Source organism: Clavelina lepadiformis, chromosome 2 (assembly GCF_947623445.1).
Source record: "Clavelina lepadiformis chromosome 2, kaClaLepa1.1, whole genome shotgun sequence".
NCBI classification, from domain to species: domain Eukaryota; kingdom Metazoa; phylum Chordata; class Ascidiacea; order Aplousobranchia; family Clavelinidae; genus Clavelina; species Clavelina lepadiformis.
The window spans coordinates 6,350,819-6,365,633 of record NC_135241.1 but is presented as its reverse complement, the minus strand read 5'-3'; the positions used below and the strand labels follow the sequence as shown (position 1 = coordinate 6,365,633).

The following is a 14,815-nucleotide window of genomic DNA, read 5'->3' as shown; positions in this document are numbered from 1 at the left end:
ATCCGATCAGTTTACGACGTATAGTTTTCGAGTAATTAACCATTGAAAATGTGTGTGCAATGTCGGCCACACCTAGTGAAAATGGCAAAGTCGCGAGCCCGGTATGGATAGGGTTAAGATGTAGTACTCGTATTGACCACGTCAACATGTTGAGCTTTTTTTAGCTTCGACGGTCGAACTAATAAAACAAATGGAAAATTAATGTGTATTTATCAGACCAAAATGAAATTCATTCCAAGGACAATTACTAATCAGCTATAACACGCCTTAGACCTTCAGATGAGATTAGTTAGTATCGAGTGATAGCCGTAAAGGTAGTCAGACTTCACCGTTCATCTCGCTCGACTAAGTTATAGGAATGACAGAAGCCGCAAAGATGGCATGTGACAAAAAAGGATGTTACTATTATACGTCCAGTAGCGCAGTATACACGTTCTTAATTTTCATCTGGGTATGTTACATAGTTTCTTGTTCTTTCTGCCAATACCAAACCTGTGAAAGTTAAAGCATAAATTATCTCTCAGTTTGTATTTGACTTAAGTCAAACTTAATTCTTGTCTGGTCTTCTAAATCCGAAATTTTAGATTTTACAATGATCGTGCAGGCTAGTAAGGGGTCTTAGCTAACACTATATACTTAATTAATATCACCCCTTTCACAGTGTCGCATCAAACTGATTTTTTACATTTATGTAGAGTAGGAAACGTCAAGATAAGTATCTATTACTCCTGTGTTACAACTGGGGTTGGGGTAGTTGTAATCGTTTTTCGTAATCGATTATTCAATCGTTAGCATTTTATGTCATAGACTCATACTCAAAAATTAGCTAAATATATTTTATGTTACTTCGAAGCTTAACAATTTAATATACGTTCTTTGGGAGTTTAAAATATCGCTTTACTCGATTGATTGTTCGATTAACGTTCTAGAAGTAATCATCCAAGCTCTGGAAAGTTATATGAAAAGTAATCGATTTAATCGACCAAAACGCACAATTTATTGTCCAAAATCTTAGAAAAATTGATTATTATTTAATCGAATATTTTCCGGGTTTTGGCGTAATGATTCGATTTATTTGTTACATGAGTCCAAAAAGGCCGCTTACAAATCCAATAAATCATTTACGCTAACGTTTACTCGATTACTTATTCGATTACTAGGTAGACCGGTACCGGTTCGTGCGAACCGGTAGTCAACAAGCGTATGTAAAGGTCTATATATATATTGGCCTCGGGTCAATATGGCATGCTGCTAGTGAGAGAACCGGACGTTACAATATATAAACCCCACCACTGGTCCCAACCCTGGATGAACGTTTGTCTGGATTTTCTTCATATTGCTGTGTTTACGCAAAATTGAGTCAAAATCTGAAAAAACAATAGCTACAGCCGACCAAGGACCAACTTCAAGGTGATGATAAACGACTAAAACAAAAATCACGATTCTACAACTAGTGTCGTTCGAAGAAATATTGTATTACTTTTCAGGTATTTCCAACAGTTTGAAAAATAAAAGATAGTCTATGTTTTTTAGCAACAAGTCATCAAAATTTAGTTACGCTTGAATCATTATTTCGACTTGCATTTCCAATGCAGTTCAAAAGTTATATTGGTAAATACCGTGTTAAATATTTTGAAAATTTCAAACGATGAAGAAAACAATTGATATCACTCAAAATTAATTACAACTGCATAGTAACCGTAACGTATAGAAAAGTGTTTAAGTGAAAATAAGTTTTGGCATAATTTCATTTCAGCAAACTTTCGGAAAAGATCTGAACTTGATCAATAAATCTAAGCTACTGTACCATTTTCAACAAATTTAGGCTCACATTGTTTAATTGGCACTCAGTTACATCGAAATCGAACAAGCTGGGTGCCATGGAATATGTGAGTTGACGTCTAAGGATATCGTAATCAATATTGTATAGATCAGTGGTTCTCAACCTTTCATGGTTCGTGGCCCATTTACAGAGACCCTCAAAATCCGTGGCCCTCTGCCCGTCAATAAAAATGTAGATTGTTTATTGCAAAGCAGTTTTTACTTCACTACTGCGTATGTAGTAGCTTTAGCGCCTCTAATTTTGCACAGCAAGCACAAACACGTGAGAGACTTGTGTCCCGCTTCGTCTCGTCTTCCCCTACTACTGTACTATAGTTAACTTGTGAGGCATCTGCTCATGGCTACGGAGAACGATCTATGCGGTTACCGTTTGAGAAACCCTGGTATAGATATTCTTACCGTAGTTCGAAGTATTTCAGTATAGCACAACGTAAGGTATTTAGTGTATGATAACCGTAGCCTACATATCGTGAAATAATTGAATATTATTTAAATAAAACATGTAATGTTCTTGATCTAAGATTCTAAGCATTACAGACATTTACTCTGAGCTGTTCTGTGGTTGTGACGGAGAGTGGCAAATTCAGGCACAATGAGCGGTGACGAACAAGTAAAACCAATAAAAAAGTATTTGTGGCAACTACCCAGAGCTTAAATACTTTGTGCTGATCCTGCCAAGCAGTCTTGGCTGCGTATAGCATTCTGTCTTCCTACTTGGGAGTTGGAACACCAAAAAATCCCCAAAATTTGTGGAAAAGCCCTTGTAGTCGCGATCCCAAAGGCTCAGAAGCCGTTTTGGAACCCAAAGCCATGTTAATCTTCCCCACGAAAAACATGGTCGGCTAACAACAACATAATAATGTTAAATGACAACATGACCCATTGGATGCTCGAATTGTGCAGACTTTAACTTTAATATTCATATTTGGCGCATGCAAAGAAGAAACAAACTCAGGCCGTTTCTATTTGTAGAAAGCAAACTGACTATGTCTAAACAACCTGTGCTTTGGTTGTGCTATGTACGACTACTACCGAAACACGTGAGACCGAAAATTAAATTTCAAAATGTCAACGCAACTTGATATCAGGCTTCCAAGTTTATTTTGAAGGTACAAGTGGCGGAAAAAATATTGAGGTGAAATGCACTGTGTAAGTTAGAAAGGCACACAAAATCAGGTTTAAGAAAAGCACAAGTATTAGAATTGGGGGGGTGTTGATAAAAACATGCAATAACTACCGTTTGTTGATGACATATTTCTGTTAAGAACTTGTCACAAATATTAAGAAAATAGAAACTCCACATATATGTAAAGTAGAAAGGTCTACACAAACTGCACCACAGAAATCAGAAAAGGGAAATGCAATAGACATGATCAAATACATATATAAGCGCAATACCACGATCAAAACGCCGATCTACTTCTCTGACGACCTCTGTGAGCAATCTTAACTTTATGATTGACTTTCTTTAGCTGTTTGTGTTTGATTGTGGGCGATAAAGAATTGGTTATGGCAATTTCTGTGTTTTTCACTCGTCCGTTCTTAATGGAAACCCCATGAAGAGCGTCCGGTAGTGAGCCCGAATGCCGTTTGTTTAATGAAGATGATCGCAACTTGTCGTCTTGGCACGTGACAACCAGGCTCGCGTGGTAAGGTATCTTGGCGCGTCCTCTACTGTGTATATGAGGGGCTCGATAGCCCAAAGCACGATATACTTGATTCCTTTCGTAAGGTGAGGTTGTCGTACTTGTTCTTTCAGGCTAAATGAATATGCCAAATTATGATACGCGCCAAAATCAATTTGTTTTTAAGATTTGCCAGTGTTAGTAGTTTCAACTATGATTGGCAACACTCGTCGTAATATAAGCCATTATGAATTGCAGGCGACATAAACTAGTTGAGCATTAGCCCTACCCTTGCTTTTGGTGGGACGTCGTGAATTAACGGCAGACTGTTTGCCGACTTGGCATCATCGTTGCTCTGAAACAGAACAAAACTTTCATTTTAAAATCCAACATAATCCAAAATATAATAGAGCAAGCTATTTATAAGTCAACGACTGGTGTAACTGTTGTCATAAAACATTTTGGCTCACTTCTTAAATGCAACAACTTATGCAAACAGCCATTAACCTCAAGTACATCAACATTGTTTCCGTCGAACAAACACTGTTACTTTACAACCTACCTTTGTCTCGTTAAAGGACAATTCTGTGACAGATTCGATGGTACTTAATGACAATAAACTGCCTCTTGTGTCCCTTCGACGAAATGTTGGCGACACTTGAGAACTTGATTGAAAAAGTAAAGAAATTTGTTACAGGTTGTTGATTCAATGCAACAGACACAATATATGCCAGCTAAATTTTCCAAGTGAGCATTTCAAATAATTTCTAGAGCGTAGTAAGCGTACTAACCTTGTCCATCTGGAATTATACACTGAATGTGGCAGCCTTGTGTGAGGGGAAGATTGGGTTACTAAGATCGTCGGCTGCAAAATTCAATAAGATTCTACACATGCCTAAGATGGCTATAGGTATACAGATGAAATATATTTCGGTGTTAAACCGTGCAAACCTACCCTGGTTTATATAACTTTTTAAATTCAATAAGGGATTATTTATCATAAAATATCTGCAGCAATCATTATTTTTGTGAATTTTGCGAATAAGACTTAAAACCGACGTTTTTGTCATTGAGAGCATGGAATTTTTCAGCGAAAAAACTTTTTTATACCTTTTCAACTTTTTTCTCAGTTACACTTTTGACAAAATTGACGAGGAGTCTGTGCGGGATTTTTATCTTCTCAGCTGGTTCAACGTGGAACCCATGAAGCATACTTAAGCTGTTTGCTGATTCATCATAATTAGTTTTGTTGTTTGGCAGATTACTGTTGGTACGATTATTGTTGTTGTTGGTATTAGCGTTCACATTATTGTCAACCGGTTGTTGTTCAATTTGTTCTTCGTCTAAAGTAAAGAAAAAACTGTGAAAACAAAATTAAGTACAGATTTAATAGACAAACTTCAACTATTATATTAAAGATATTGATTTGCGGCAACGCCGGCAACAAAAGGCAGCGCGATGCATTTCTCAAGCTTTCGGTTTAAGTTGGAGTGGTTCCCAAACTTTGCAAACTGGCAATGCAGTTCAAAACAAAAACTGACAAAAAGAAAAACTTATCCGGTTATACGTTTTGACCAGTGCGATGAGTGAGCGCCCACAAGACCACGGAAAAAACCCTAAGAGCTTGTTTAGAAACAACCTAGCTTATTTTCTCACACAAAATACAACAATACTTGTATAGATTTGCTTTCCACTACTAACTGCTTATTTGTCACTAGTTGTAACCGCTATAAAATTCATATTGGACGGAATGTGACAATTGCCACTTGCCTACGTCCAATCCAATCTTTGATTTGCAACAAACAAGAGAGTAGACGCGTCAGGGATCATCAGACGACGACAAACTCTTATTTAAACTGCTGTTCAATAAAATAAACCTGTGAGTTTCAATTTGCTCAGTTCTTCTTGTTCTCCTTCTTCATTGAGGTTTATGTCTTCCCTTAGGAATATCACAAGCACAGTGATGTTATCGGTTGATCCTTCCGATTTTGCTTTCATGCAAAGGGTATGTGTGACTGTTGCTCTATCGTTCGTTTCTGATAAATGATCACGCACCTGTACAAAATTCGTTAGTTGAATCATCAAACACCATCTCTGGCTTTCTTATTGCATTTCAGTACAAACGTTTCCGATCTTACCAATTTCACAACATCAGTTTCACTAAACACATCCCAAAAACCATCACATGCTAAAATTAAAAAGTCTTCGCTTCCGTCCAATGGAACAGAAGCAGTATCAGCCTCTCCACTGATAAAGGGTTTATGATCGGCGTCACCTGCATTAAACAGAGTTTGAAAAAACGAATAATTTCTGGTAAACATCAATGTGTTCGTAAACAACAGGACAACAGATGAAAACAGTAATGTACATGCTACACCGAAACTAATACAAGACCAAGTGGCACTTTCAGAAGATGATACTTAATTACCAGTGGTGTATTTGTAAATCATGGCACTTACAAAAAATAAATGCCACAACGTTTCATTGCGTTTAATTTTGATATCCTAAGGCCTAACCAGTCCATTATATGAAGCAAGTTAAGCAAACTGATTTCCAGTGTATATCTATACAATGTATTAGGATAAACCAACCAATGGCTCTTGATACAGAGAGACTTCCATTAACTCTCCATGCTCCAAACCACACAATACATCCTCCCAATTCCTCAATCCGTTGCTTTTCATCTTCACGTTCAGGTTTATGTGGATTCATTATCTAATCAAAAATATAAAAAAAGATATTTCACCTTCGACACATCTCAATAGGCCTACCATTGTGTATAACCCAAATCATGCTTCTGTTTTCTGTTGTTTAAAGACGATAGTTTTAGTTATGGCAAAAAAGCAAGCTAACACAACTCAATCAGCAGTTCGAGCCTAAGTTTGTGTTCAACACACATTTCGGAAAATATATTTCCATTTTACCAATCCCTTACTTTATATTAAAAAACCTCATAACATTGTATTTTCTTTAGTCACTAAAGATGTTTTTTGCAATACAACAAATCATTTAGGGTGTTACTAACCGTCATAGCATGGCCGTTTCTCACCAACACCGCCTGACTGTCTCCAACCCATGCCACATGTAATGTGCTTTCAGTTATTACAGCAACTACAGCGGTAGTTCCACTTCTAAGATTCTTGAACAATCACAAGAAAGTGATACTGATTATAATCAAAATATAAACAGTTGACTATTTTTTGCTGTTCTTTGTAATAACAATTAGTAAAAATGTTTGAACAGACGATTGAACTGAAAATAGCATACGTATTAACAACAAATAGGAAATAACTCAGTGCCAATGTCACTACTATTAACCAATAATAAGACATGAACATTATTGAGAGCAAAGCTAGTTTAAGATCCTACATGGAAATTAAGTCGTGATGTATTAACAGCAGTACCTAATTTAACTATGATCTAATATTTAATCAGCAAAACGCACAGGATATTGCAACACCGAAAACAGCGCACATCATTTTGTCATAACATATGTTGGGCAATACCAAGAAGGTAAAACGAGAACTACTAAGATCTGGTCAACATCACATACTGCACAAAAGTGTACTTGTCTACGGTTGCTGATCAACAACCTATTTTAATTTACCTATCCCATTGTGGAAGATGTACTTAGAAACGAAAAACCTTTCAGCAGAGCAATTAAAACACAAAATTATTTTGTCTAAATATAATCATTCACGAGTACCTCAACTTTTGCTTTTTCGCAGAAGTCATCATCTGTTTTTCTAATGCATTTCTTCAATGCTTCATCAACGTCAGTATGACAATTTTCTTGCTTCATAAAGTTTAAATGCAAATGTTTAGCAGCATATGTTGATGCATCAAGCCCTCCATGCCCATCATAAACTGCATACCATTGGATAATAGGGACATCCTGCACACAATGAAATGTTTGATCAGTTAGTTTTACTTTTTTCATTAAATGCCTTCAAACAACGTTCAATAATACTTAATTATTATTAAAATCATTGTAAGCGAACGCAATAATTATAATTATTGTAAGCGAATACATACACTCAATAAGGTTGGAATACATGATAAAAATGGTGTGTGGTGTATGATAACAAACCTTTTTGCCTACTAAAATATTTAGGTCAGGAATAATTGAGTGTTTGTCTTCCATTTTTCTTCTTGTATTTCGAATGCCATAATCCGAGCTCTGTAGGGGAACAGAATGATTTAGCAAAGTCTGCGGCAGCTCTTCATTCCATTTTTTACATGTTTCATGGATAGCAGAAAACATTAAATGTGCCAGTACAGCGTTGTCATAATCTGTGAATAATGAATAAAAAAGAAGACATTACTTAGTTTTTGTGAAAATCATCTGTTAAAGACTTATAACTATATTTTCCTGAAATAACGATAGTATCAACTAGTTGACGAATTGTAATTCATAATTTGGAGTATAAATACTTCAAATAATGAATACAAATAACTGCAATCATTAACATTTAATTGATTCAAAGCAATTATTTATGGCATATGTGATATTTACATGGTACACCATCATCATTCTGTTTGTTTGCTGTTGATAAATCTCCATGTAATACAGAGTCTGTAGTTTCTCTGGTGATAAGAAGAGCCAGGAGGTCGGGACAATCACTGCAGGAATAACCATAGTTACAAGGAAATCAAAGCAAGCAACACAAGTGTGCTCATAACAGAAACATGTCTATCTTTATATAAAAAGTGCAAAGCAAACAAAATTGAAATATTCTGGTCATTTATTTCCATTTAATTTCTAATGTTGGGCCAGTTATCATCCTGCAAACATGTCAAAACGATTTCATAATTTGTCGAGTTTGCCCATTTCCCAGCCATGTTAATATTTAACTTTCATTATGAAGTCACGGAACAATGAACAGCCTAGCAACCACAACCTAAGAACTGTTAGCAAAGTAAACATCGTAAGATCATCTGTTCAACACTGAAGACATTTGTTTAGATGGCATCATAGTGATACATACTGTCATTGTAACCAAAAGATTGCTTGCCATAACTTGGGAGCATAGTCAAACTCAGCTCTACCACAAATAGAAATACCGCTACTGACAGGATTTAAACAAAAACTGATTTATGGTTTGAAGTGATTTTTATATTCACACAAAATTCATAAATTACAGAAGACTTCAGCTTCAATTTTTTCTGGGCTGCTGTCTGGAAAAAATATATTTCATTTTTGTGTTTTTATAAAAATACCTCACTAAAAAGAACTATTTTAACCATAAACAATGTGTGTATATATATATATATATGTAATACTTATTTTGGTAATGCGCAAAAACAAGGAATGCGGGATATTAGTGTTGTAGACTCGCCTTGAACCCATAAAAGCAAATTAAAAAATTTAACAGTATTTAGTTAACAAAATAGTAAAACTTTTCAAAAACAAAGCATATATTTATGCACATTTTTCTTTATTAAACTAAAGATACCAGTTTAAAGCATGAGCATTTTAAGCAGGACTAAATAGACATGCGTATCTGTATTTTAGTTTACTGCATACAAGCAAACACTGTTTCTAAGATTATGTATGGGTAACTGTTCCATCAACCTTTAAACATGTATGTACAAATAATATATACTGTACATATCGTAGATATTCTCATAGGCAAACTATACGCCTACTACATTGTACAACAGACTATTACAAATAACCAAGTACATTGAGACTGAGTGTCACCAACTGCATTGGCTGCAGGTTGTGGATGACAGCATGACACAGTGGCTACTTGATATGGGTCCTGATATTTAGCCCGAGTGGCTCAATAACTACGGCCCAGATAACGATCAAATTGACTAAAGAGATGTAAACATTCGTAAACAAAAAATAGAGTTGCAAGATTTTTCTTCTCGGTTGCCAAGCAGTTAGAGTGCTTGGCTTTCAATGATGTGAACAAATGTTTGATACCCAGCTGCACTACTGAACGTTGTAATGCCCTTGGCCTTTAGTAAGTAATTAAAGACGTTTGCTCCTTTTTTGTGGTTTTGGTGAACAGATCCAAGTATGGGCAGGATCACACAAAAATTAAAATTTATATGAAAAACATATTTTTTGAAAAAAGCACTAAGACAACCTCAAGCAAAGATAAGTTATCATAGGTTCAAGTTATATTGTGTCAACTGAAAGTGTTATTACTAGTTTGTTTTGGTTGTAATTAGTTAGTATTTGATCAATCTGACTCCATTGATATGCGTGTTCGTTAAACACTGATAAACTAGTAGGGCATCACAGTAGAATAACCAAACTGACAATGTTCTTGAATATAATTATAATATTTGAAGTAATTTGGAAGTAATAATGTGTCGCATATACTAAACACGGCCACACTATAGTACAGCGCTTGTTGTTAAACACACGAAATAAAACAGTCATAACATTATAATATCATCAGATCTGCAGAAGAACTCCGTAGGAATAAGAGCTAATTATGACAATTAGGACAATATAACTTGGAGGAAAGCTGAAATGGCATTATTATACCAAATTATTGCAATATTAACAAGTGCAAAAATATTCATATTGTATTGAAAACTAACACGTTTTGGGCCTTATACCAGACCTTCCTCAGAGTCAGAGTTTAACATTATATACTAAATATACAACATACAATGTGTAAATGACAAAATATAAATAATTAGAAAACGTGTCTTCTACAGAGATCGTGATAAGCTGCGAAAAAGCTGCAGGTTTAAGTTTTGGAAAAACTTAGCTCGGTCTGAGAATAAACATTCTGAAAGCATACCACTTACATAATAATGTGCATTGAAAAGTTTATTTTTCTAACGTAATTAATACAACACTAAGTAAATCGCTTTTATGATGCACTTCTGCATTAAAATTTTAAGAATCAATGTCTTTCTACTACCGAAATTAAACACTTCTTGCCTTAATATATATAACATCTAAAATTTGTATGCTGATATTGACTGTATGGTAATCAAAATTTTACTAAAATCACATGTTTAGTGGATATTTTACACAGTTATTGGTTTAAATTTCAAAAAGAAAGTTCATGTATAAACTTCATAATATTAGGCAATCACAGCAGAAGGTGTGGCACACTCATATACAACACTTGTCGATATGCTTGTTTCATTTTGTAAATGTAAAAGCCAATCAATTAATTATATTCAAACAGCGCTACCTTGGATGAACAAACATTGATATGTAGGTGAGGTAGTTATGTTTTCAATGCAAGCCATCAGCAGGGAAAATTTAACCTCTGCCTGTACAATTTCTTAATGCAAACTAAGATTGTTTACTGTATAACGGGGTAAATTTCACACATTTTATAAGGATTATGACATTCACTGTAGTAGCTGGATAGTCTTACAGAAAAATGTGCAAAACAATTTAAACTAAAGCTTTGTGCACACTATAGAATAACACAAAATGAGGGTTTTTGCAATAATTAATGTAAACTAGGTCTATCAATATTGATTAAGACAGTTTTTTAGATTAACTGATTCTTTCTTTTGTTTGAAAGCAAAGTACAACATATAGATGATAAAGCATATATATCTCAAAAATTTCGGTAAATAAATAAAATAAATAAAGTTTGCCATTGTTAAAAGTACTATCAACAGACGAAAAATTTATTGCCTAACACTTGTCTTCCAGAAAAGTATGCACGCAGAATTGTCGTTTTGCCCTAAAATCTATATATATTATAGAACTATTGCATTGGTTGGTGCGATGCAAATTTTGGTATTACATTTATTGGAGTGTTTATCCGGCGCACTCAAAGCAAACTTTCCAGTTAGAGAACACTTGCCGTAGCTTAACCTACAAAAGCTACCCCACTTTAGCAGTTTACAGAAAATAACAATACACAGAAGATTAATATAACACATTACAAATTAGCCTACATCTCTTGTATCAATTAATTGCACATATAACTTATCTATTACTGTTACCTTTGTTTCAGATGCTGTAAAGCCAAGCCAGTACACTCAGCTTCCAGTTCATCTTCACTTACACGTTGCGACAACAATCGAAATGGCAATCTTCCATCACTTCCCACAGCTACTTCGTGAATTTCCAAATAATTATGAAAAAACTTCTCCATCGGAACCAAGTCCATGCTTCAGAACTGGAATAAACAACACGTTTCTTGTCTCTCAGCCTTATTTATACTCTGTTTCTGGTTACTGTATGTAGAAAAGGTAGCTCCATAAACCAAGCAAAGGGAAACTACCAGCACCAGATATCATGAAAGTTGTTTTCTTTGTGAAAACTGAGAATGGTGTAAACACGCATGCTGATAAATCCGTTGTAAGAAACAAAACAATAAAATAATTTACTGAAAGTTAATACATGTTTTAGATGCAATTTCCTTAATCCTATAAAAAAAACTTTAATTAAATTAGTAAAACAGGATCGGTAACTTGTCATTTCGATGTATTTGATTGCCTTTCGTATTTAAAAGAAATTGTTGGTAATTTTTTTAATCGTTATGAAACAAAATAACCAAACCGTAAAATATGCATAGAAACTTTTCCAAACAAAACAAAACTGAACATATTTTGAGCTGAGTGGGTGAAGTTACGTTATTGGTACTGTAAACGATTTTAACTTCTGTTACTTACGTGATGGGAAAATTTCTGCAGGTTGTCCAATTAGGCAGAAATTAGTTGTTTTATGTAGTGTTAAAGGGAAAATACTACCTGTAATGACTGCTGAAGATACATTAGCGGATTCTGGCTTGCACTTCGATGATCTCAATAAATTAAGAGTTTTAGAACCGGAAAATGCTCAGCAAACTGGAGAATTGAAAGAGGAATGCCAAGAGTTTGTTGGAAGTAAGAAATTTTATTATGCATTATGGTTTGCAACTCGAAATACAGCTTCCGTTTTCAGATCGTTCTTTGGTATCATGGTAAGCAGTTGCATCATACTACATAATATATCAGGACTTTTATCCTTGGATCGAGAAAAATCTTTACACGACTTAAACTTGTCGTTGATTCCTCATCATTTGAGCCATAGTTACCAAGCTCGTTTGTGTGCACCTTCCAACAGACATACAGAATTACCATCTTTTCTTTTTTTATGTCGTATTGCTCAAAGTTGAAACTGTTCACCAGTACCACTAAACATAGGAACAAGCACTGTTAGTGCCTTGCTCAAGGGCTTTATAATGGTAGCACTATTGGGTATAAAATATTATTGTGGGGTGCATTATTACAAACGCATCACTGTAATCACTCCACTATCAAGCTCACTAATCATGCAACCCTGTTTGTTCAAACTTTGCAGCTGTGTTTGCAATTTTGTTCAGAAATATCAAGTTTTGGAAAGATCTCCCACTGCATGTTTAGTCAGTATTTTCATTTTTTAAATCAAGTAATTGTTACACATTTATATCGCTTCATATCGCTTTTACACAAACTGAGCTTATATATTTCATAGGGAAGGTCGTGTGTATATCTATTGGAAGTTTGGCAACACATTTTGATGTCATATTATTACCAGTATATATATTTTGACACCTGGTATATCTTTAAGTAGCTGTCTAGAAATATGAAATTCACGTTAATAAATTCACAAATTATTGAAATTGGATATAGTTGTTGTTTTATTTGATGATACTATACCCATACCATTATTGGTTTGTATATTTCACAGAAATTGCAGAATTCCAGAAAATGGTTGGCAGTTTTATTAGTATTACCAATGATTTAGCTCAAGAAGTTGAAAAAGAAAAGATGAAGGTTTGGTGCTTTTACGTGTGATGCTTATCAACAATTTTGTTTGTGTTGATGTAAAACATTTGATAATTTTAACAATAATAATAATAAACATTTGTATAGTACCCTATACCTGGTGAAAAGCGCTTCACAATAAACAGATAAAAACTACAAGTAACTTACAAAATATAAAAGAAAAAAGCGAAGCATTTCAGAAAAATAAAGACTTAAAATGTTAAAACACAAAAGCAGTGAAAACAATGCGCTTTTTGGTAATATTTTAAAAGAGTTCAGGTTTTTCACATCATGGAAGTCTTTTGGTAGATCGTTCCTGGCCCTGATAGCCACAACAACAAAAATTTTGTCTCCATATGTTTCTGTCCAACGTGATATAACTTGAAATAAGTTCTTTGATTGTGACCACAGAAATCTTGTTGACTGATAACAGCACATTTACTTTTATTTCCATCTAATTGTTTCATTGTGGATTTATGGTATGCCATGTATCCTTCTGTATTGCTTTGAGAATGACTAGTCTTTTTGCTACATGAAACATTGGCACATAAATTAATGCGTTTCACAGGCAATCGGATCACGTAACATGTTGAGGTCAATCGCTAAACAACGTGAATCAGAGCAGAAACAGTTACAAGCTTTAATTGCTGAAAAGAAAAACCAGTTGGAAAGGTGATTATTTACCTATTTTTGGTGTCAGTATGACAATTACCTTTTTGCAGGAGAACTAAATCTAATTTTTAATTGCAGGCTACGTGTGCAACAGCAAGCCTTAGAAAAGCAAGAAGTTGAACAAAATGAGTTCATTGATCAATTTTCAACCACATGATAGTACATTCATCACTTCACTTCCTTTCGTTTTAGTTTCTTATTCAAATGCGTCGTTTTATTTTTCTACATGCCTGTCGTAGGTGCAAATTACATGCCAAATAGCATGCTAGCATTAGTGCTAGCCGCATTTATTAAATATGCTTGTTTGTGTCAACCATTTACAGATGTATACAAAACATGTCATAATTTATTTTACAAAACTGTTTTATTTTCTGCAAGCGTGAATGCCCTGCACTATTTTAATAAATAAGAACTGAGCTTACATTGTGATTGAAAAACACATAAATGTGCTGACCTTTGTATGTGCTAAATTTGTGGACATTATAACACCAGAGAATTTGAATTACTAGTTGTTACAGATATATTTCTTTCATTACAACATGATTCAGTGAAATATCTTCTTGTATGATTATTCTGTGAAACAAGCAAAAGCAACTCTGGGTCTGAAATGAACTAGCAAAAAATATTTCTACATGTTTTATACTCGGTAATTCTAAATTAGTTTGACTACTGCGCTCAATGTAGTGCCAAATGCCACTGTTAATAATTTTGTGAACCGATATATCGGTATACAATACAACAGAAATCATCAACTATTTCGAATTTATACTATGCCGATAGTATTAACCCAGTTAGGATATGAAATTTTCTCATTGAATAATAGGCATTTTTGAAAATCGGGCGAGCTTTGTGGTCTTCTTTTATCACTGCAGCTGAGCTGTGGTGTTATTGCTTCACCAACCACTCAGTGAGTTGTGGGATCCTCTGCTCGCCTTTTTCATGAAACT

At 34.5% G+C, this 14,815-nt stretch overlaps 2 protein-coding genes across 2 annotated transcripts; one reads left to right on the top strand and one right to left on the bottom strand.

Annotated features, from left to right (window-relative positions):
* Positions 1-2,920: 2,920 nt before the first annotated feature.
* LOC143446366 (protein phosphatase 1F-like) lies at positions 2,921-11,694 on the bottom strand. Its single transcript, XM_076945964.1, has 13 exons — positions 11,409-11,694; positions 7,984-8,090; positions 7,558-7,760; positions 7,174-7,362; positions 6,493-6,606; positions 6,059-6,182; positions 5,606-5,742; positions 5,345-5,522; positions 4,578-4,810; positions 4,259-4,332; positions 4,030-4,132; positions 3,757-3,822; positions 2,921-3,602 (listed from the first exon to the last, which is right to left on the bottom strand). The coding sequence occupies exons 1-13, from the start codon at positions 11,573-11,575 to the stop codon at positions 3,246-3,248; spliced, it is 2,052 nt and encodes a 683-aa protein (XP_076802079.1). The 5' UTR covers positions 11,576-11,694; the 3' UTR covers positions 2,921-3,245.
* Positions 11,695-12,056: 362 nt separating this feature from the next.
* LOC143446495 (intraflagellar transport protein 20 homolog) lies at positions 12,057-14,370 on the top strand. The gene is made up of 4 exons (XM_076946146.1): positions 12,057-12,293; positions 13,120-13,205; positions 13,765-13,868; positions 13,947-14,370. Exons 1-4 carry the CDS (start codon positions 12,164-12,166, stop codon positions 14,023-14,025), a joined length of 399 nt encoding a protein of 132 aa, XP_076802261.1. The 5' UTR covers positions 12,057-12,163; the 3' UTR covers positions 14,026-14,370.
* Positions 14,371-14,815: the final 445 nt, after the last annotated feature.

Bases quoted from the DNA above. Each gene is read 5' to 3' on its own strand.
- LOC143446366 (XM_076945964.1), bottom strand. From the start codon at position 11,575: ATGGACTTGGTTCCGATGGAGAAGTTTTTTCATAATTATTTGGAAATT. The intron at 5,523-5,605 runs GTAAGATCGGAA...AATTTTGTACAG, and splicing joins AAACTGATGTTGTGAAATTG to GTGCGTGATCATTTATCAGA. The intron at 4,333-4,577 runs GTATAAAAAAGT...TGAATTTTGCAG, and splicing joins CTGAGAAAAAAGTTGAAAAG to CCGACGATCTTAGTAACCCA.
- LOC143446495 (XM_076946146.1), top strand. From the start codon at position 12,164: ATGACTGCTGAAGATACATTAGCGGATTCTGGCTTGCACTTCGATGAT. The intron at 12,294-13,119 runs GTAAGAAATTTT...TATATTTCACAG, and splicing joins ATGCCAAGAGTTTGTTGGAA to AAATTGCAGAATTCCAGAAA. The intron at 13,869-13,946 runs GTGATTATTTAC...TTTTAATTGCAG, and splicing joins AAGAAAAACCAGTTGGAAAG to GCTACGTGTGCAACAGCAAG.